Raw genomic sequence first — 6,000 nt, forward strand, 5'->3', positions numbered from 1 at the left:
CCAAGTGAACGAGAAAAAAGGTATTTGCAGCGACAAAAGAACAAGGAGATTTTGTACAAATCTTTGGTTGAGGATAAAAATATAAAATCTAAAGAAAAGATAATAATGGCTGACCCAGAGGAGATGCATAAACAATTTTTCTTAGAACTCCAGAATAACCAAAAGAAAACTGCAGATAGTTTGGCTGAGACTAGAGAAGCCCTGCGGTTATTGACAGAAAAACTTCAAGAAGTAGGGTCTACTAATGAGAGAGGAAGCACTTTAAAGGGGCTAAAAGGTTTGAAACCTACATCCTCTAAATCAGAAAAAAGTATATTCTTACTTGCAGATGAGACACCAGTATCAAATGCAACTATTAATCCTATGGAAGAGGTTACCGAAAATTTGGTTGCATTGAGGGCCACTTATAATGGCTTGGATGATGACTTTAAGGGTTCAGTTCCTTTCAGAGAATATGTGGACATGATGAACACTTTGCTGCCCAAGAAAGAGTATAGGAGAGAGCAGGACATAAGTGGAAGAGAACTCAAAAATAAAATAAGCAAATTCGCAGCCCCTACCTTTGATGGAACAAGCAAAATTTCTGCTAGAGCATGGTTACAAAAGTTACAAATCTTCTTCACTCTTAATCCTATGAAGGAGCATGATGATGTTCAGTTTGCAACGCTACACTTGGAAGATGGAGCTTATGATTGGTGGTATCATGGAATGACTACTCAAGGCCATGGTCAGGTAACTACTTTTGATGAGTTTAGTCAAAGAGTGATAGATAGATTTGATCTCAAGGATGAGGAAGAGTATTTTAAAGAATTGTCAAAGTTGAGACAAACCAAATCAGTTAATGAGTATGTAGAAGAATTTCAAAAGGTGGCTGTTATGGTGCCTGATATATCTGAAAAGAGAATCATTTATCTTTTCCTTGATGGTCTTGAAGATCCAATTAAGGGCTTGGTTAAGGCTTTCTCACCCTCAACTTTATAGGAAGCTATCAAAAGAAGTTTGCAGCTTGAAACTTCCATGCCTAAGAAACCAGTGACAAATCAAAAGCCTCCAAATCTTTGGCAACATAAGGGAAATTTTCAGAAAAAGACTTTTCCACCACCACCGGCAAAGAATGTGACAAATACAACAAACAAGAAGGTAGATGAAGAGACTAAGAGTGAACTTCGAAGGAAAAAGCTTTGTTTCACCTGTAGGGAGCCATGGGGTCCAGGACATAGGTGTTTGGGAAAAGGTCAAGTGCACTATATTGAGGTTGCTTCAGAATCTAATTCAGATGAGCATGAGGAATTTCATGACACTAAGGAAGAAGAAGAAGAAGAGAAAGAAAAAGAAATCAGCAAGGGTGGCACTTTGGCAACATTATCAGGAGTACCGAGATATCATCCTTTCCGCATCCGAGGGGTATTAGTAGGGTGGAGGATGATAGTCCTTCTAGATAGTGGGGCAACTCACAATTTTATAGATGAGGGGTTTGTCATAAAAAGAGGACTTAAAGCAGAAGATTTTGAAGGGTTCAATGTCACTGTAGTTGATGGATTCACTATGCCTTGCACACATGTGGTAAAACAACTCAAGATGACTTTGGGAGAATATGAGCTTTGTGATGACTTCTATGTTGTTGGAATTGGAGAAACAGATATTGTATTAGGTGTTCAATGGTTACACTCTATTGGGGGCTATTACATGAACCATCAAGCAATGTTGTTCAAGTTCCAGTCCAATGGGAAAGAAGTCCTATTAAGGGGCTTATCAAATGGAGCACCCAGGGTGGTCACTGCAAAGAGGATGGAGAGGACCTTTCGAAGAGGACAAGTAGCATGGGTAGCAGGAATCATAATCCATCCCACGAGCTCTTCCAAGGGACAAGGTAATTTCCATTTTGAAATTCAGAAAATTCTTGATAAGAATAGTCTAGTTTTCAATGATTTGCCCCTAGGATTACCACCAGATAGGGGATTTGAGCATGTTATAGAATTAGAACAAGGTGCAAAACCTGTTATAACTACTCCATACCGCCATCCAAGGGGTTATAAAGAGGAAATAGAAAAGACTATTAAGGAACTCTTGGACATGGGATTCATAAGGCCTAGCTCTAGCCCATTTGCATCTTCTGTGGTACTTGTGAAGAAAAAGGATGGTACAATGAGAATGTGCATAGATTACAGGGCCCTAAACAAGAAGACCATAAAAAATAGGTATCCCATACCTCATATAGATGAGCTTATTGATGAGTTACATGGTGCGTTATACTTTTCAAAAATTGACTTGAGATCGGGTTACCATCAGATTCGCATGAGGAAGGAAGATGTGGAAAAGACTGCTTTTAGATGTCACTATGGGCACTTTGAATTTCTTGTTATGCCCTTTGGTCTTACTAATGCACCAACAACATTCCAATCTTGTATGAATAAGGTATTCAACAAGCATCTTCAAATTTTTTTTTGGGTGTTCTTTGATGATATTTTGATTTATAGTAAAACATGGAAAGAGCATTTAGAGCATATAGATACTATTTTGGGCATCTTGGAGCAGCAATCCTTCTATGCTAAATTATTCAAATGTGAGTTTGGTTTGACTGAGATTCTATACTTGGGACATGTTATAAGCTGCAAGGGAGTACAGGTTGATCAACAAAAGATTCAAGCAATTTTGGATTGGCCACCACCCACCAGTCTTACACAGTTGAGGGGGTTCTTTGGGTTGTGTAGCTACTATAGAAGGTTTGTCAAAGGATTTTCTCAGCTTGCTGCCCCTTTGACTGATTTGACTAAGAAAAGAGCCTTTGTATGGATATAAATGACACATAAAACATTTGATAAACTTAAGGAGGTGATGAGTTCATGCCCCGTACTTGCAATTCTAGATTTCTCCTCACCTTTTGTTGTTGAATGTGATGCTTCTGGAGAAGGTATAGGAGTTGTCCTAACTCAAAAGGGACATCCAATAGCATTTGAGAGCAAAAAATTGAATCAACTAGAAAGAGGGTATTCCATCTATGACAAGGAAATGCTAGCTATCATGCATGCACTTGACAAATTCAGACAATATTTGGTGTGTGGGAGATTTGTTGTGAAGACGGATCATAATAGCCTCAAGTTCTTTTTAAACCAAAGGGATTTGAATGACCGTCAACAAAAATGGGTGAGTAAATTGCAAGACTATGATTTTGAGATTGAGTATGTAAAAGGAAAGAAAAATGTAGTTGCTGATGCTCTTTCAAGGAAGCCCACTCTATGTTCTTTAACATCTATTTCTGCTGATTGAAAGGTTTCCATAATTTCAGAGTATGCTAAAGATTCCTTTGCCACTAATATATTGCATGAGCTAGTGGATGGTAATAGATACAAAGTTATTGATGAGTTGATCTATTACAAGAATAGGATATTTTTGGTGCCAGGATCAAAGATTAAGGAAAAGATATTGAGGGCCTTTCATGACACACCATTGGCTAGTCATCAAGGATATTTCAAAATATATAGGCAGATCTGAGAGCGTTTTGTGTGGAAGGGTATGAAGGAGGATGTTCTCAAACACATTAAGGAATGCATGGTATGCCAACAAAACAAGAGTGAGCAAATTTTTCCAGCTGGGTTATTGCAACCACTTCCCATTCCTGAACAAAAATGGGAAAGTATTTCCATGGACTTCATTACTGGTTTGCCTAAGGCTCAAGGTAAGGATTGCATATACATGGTAGTAGATAGGCTAACCAAGTATGCACATTTCTTTCCTATTGCATCTGATTTCAAGGCATCATAAGTGGCAGAATTGTTCTTCAAAGAAATTTTTAGATTACATGGCTTGCCTAAGAACATTGTCAGTGATAGAGATAGTAGATTTCTCAACTCTTTTTGGAAGGAACTCTTTCATTTGACAGGGACATAACTCACTCCTAGTACCAACTATCATCCTCAAACAGATGGACAAACATAAATAGTTAATAAATGGATAGAGGGGTACTTGAGGAACTATGTTTCAAATCAGCAGCATGCTTGGGTAAAATGGTTGCATCTAGGGGAGCATTGTTACAATACCTCTCATCATATGTCTATTGGTATGCCTCCTTTCCGTGCTCTCTATGGTTATGATGCCCTTTCCTTTGTTGATCTATTACTTTCAGATAGTAGAGTACTCGGAGCACATGATTTTATTGAGCAAAGTCAAAACATACTCAGGTCTCTCAAGGATAATCTACAACATGCACAAAATCAGCAAAAAATGTATGCAGATAGAAAGAGAATAGAAAGAGTTTTTGAGGTAGGGGAATTGGTATTTGTTAGGTTGCAGCCATATAAGAAAAGTACCTTGAAGAGGAGTGGGGTAGAGAAGCTCAAGCCAAGGTTTTATGGGCCCTATAAGATCATCAGAAAGAGAGGAGAGGTAGCTTATGAATTGGAGCTTCCACCTAATAGAAAAATACATAATGTTTTTCATGTCTCTTGCTTAAAGAAGGTTATTGGACAGCAGGTCATGGTATCTACAGAGTTACCACCTCTTGATGATGAAGGGAAATTAGTTTTAATACCAGAGGAGGTGTTGGATACAAGGGAAAGAAGATTGAGAAATAGAAACATCACAAAGCATCTAGTCAAATGGAAGGGATTACCATTAGAGGATGCAACTTGGGAAGGAGTAGAGATTCTTGAACATCCCAACCTTCATTTCTTGAGGACAAGCAATATTTGGGAGGGAGGACTTGTCATGTCCCCTTTTCAAAACAATTCAAATTAATAACTTTTCCTATGGCGGTGAGGTGTTTTAAATAAATTTTTGGGAAAAGTGTCTAATTTTTGGCAACCAATGGGATGAGAGGAATTAAATATCATTGAAAATATAATTATTCTACCCTCTTGGTCGTGAGTTAGGGTTATGCACTCTTTTTAGAGGTTTTGGAAACATTTTGGGCTCATTCTTGGACTTGATTTTTGCTCATTGCTTTGTTGTTCTTCAGAGGCTGCTAAACCTGTGGAGAAGGAGACCCAAAGACAGGAGTTTGCAGGTTTCTAGGGAGGCTAATGATGGGAATTTGAGGTTCTTCCATGTGCAAGATCATGCAGAGTTTGCCTTTGTGCCAAACAGTGCAGATTTATGTGTGTTTTGGGTGTGTTCGCAAGTGTCTTTCAGCAAGGGTTTGTGTTTTCAGTTAAGTTTTATGTATCAGTTTGGTTTGCTGCTGTATTGCAGCCATTTTGCTGTTAAAATAGAGTGGAATAAGTGTGTTGGGTCGTGATTCTTTTGCTGTGTGAGTTTGATAGTGATTTTGGTGTTTCCGGGCTATTTTTGTGTTGTTTTGGAGCCCGTTGAGCTTTCTATTGAACTCCATTTTTGGAGATATTTTGTAAAACTCTTTTGCAGATCTGGAAGTGTCATTTTATAGGCTATTATGCTACCAAAATTTTGCTGGAAATGTTTATTCTCAGATTTATGAAGAATATCTAAAGTTGTGTTACTTTTGGCATTGTTTCGGGTATACCCGATTTGGCGGTTTTCAAAGAAATCTTTATTTGGTGGAAATTTTGTTGTATTGCATTAAAAATAAAAAGGAATATCAAATCTGATGTAAAAACCAGTAAGAGGACATTACATATTGAGAACGGGTTATGCAAAAATTTTAGATGGCACAAATAACGTGGCAGAGGCTAGAGCCTTGCTGTTTGGGATTAACTTAGCCATTGAGGAGCAGGTTGAATACTTAGAAATTGAAGGGGATTCCTTGAATATCATATCAGCCTTAAAAAAATTCCAAGCTCCCAATTGAAAAATAGATTATATTATTTAGGAAGCTAGAGAGAAGATTTCTTGTTTTCAAGGATATAACATTGCTCATTGTCATAGGGAAGTAAATCAGTTAGCAGACTTATTAGCTAACATGGGATGTGATTCAAATGAGGAAGGTTTTTTCCTATCTCCTGGGCAGGTTCAAGAAGATGAGTGTCTCAGAGCACAAATGATTTCTGATGCGACACCCCATTCCCAATCAGATTGATTAGACTAATG

General features: G+C 37.9%; 1 protein-coding gene across 1 annotated transcript; it reads left to right on the forward strand.

Moving 5' to 3' along the window:
* The first annotated feature begins 1,017 nt into the window (after nucleotides 1-1,017).
* Nucleotides 1,018-2,799, forward strand: LOC131858246 (uncharacterized). The gene is made up of 2 exons (XM_059211427.1): nucleotides 1,018-2,415; nucleotides 2,536-2,799. Exons 1-2 carry the CDS (start codon nucleotides 1,018-1,020, stop codon nucleotides 2,797-2,799), a joined length of 1,662 nt encoding a protein of 553 aa, XP_059067410.1.
* The last annotated feature ends 3,201 nt before the right edge of the window (nucleotides 2,800-6,000 follow it).

Source organism: Cryptomeria japonica, chromosome 9, assembly GCF_030272615.1.
Source record: "Cryptomeria japonica chromosome 9, Sugi_1.0, whole genome shotgun sequence".
Classification (NCBI taxonomy): domain Eukaryota; kingdom Viridiplantae; phylum Streptophyta; class Pinopsida; order Cupressales; family Cupressaceae; genus Cryptomeria; species Cryptomeria japonica.

Excerpts from the sequence above, each read along its gene's own strand:
- LOC131858246 (XM_059211427.1), top strand. The coding sequence starts at position 1,018 with ATGCCTAAGAAACCAGTGACAAATCAAAAGCCTCCAAATCTTTGGCAA. Across the intron at positions 2,416-2,535 it reads TCCAATCTTGTATGAATAAG|CAATCCTTCTATGCTAAATT; the intron begins GTATTCAACAAG and ends ATCTTGGAGCAG.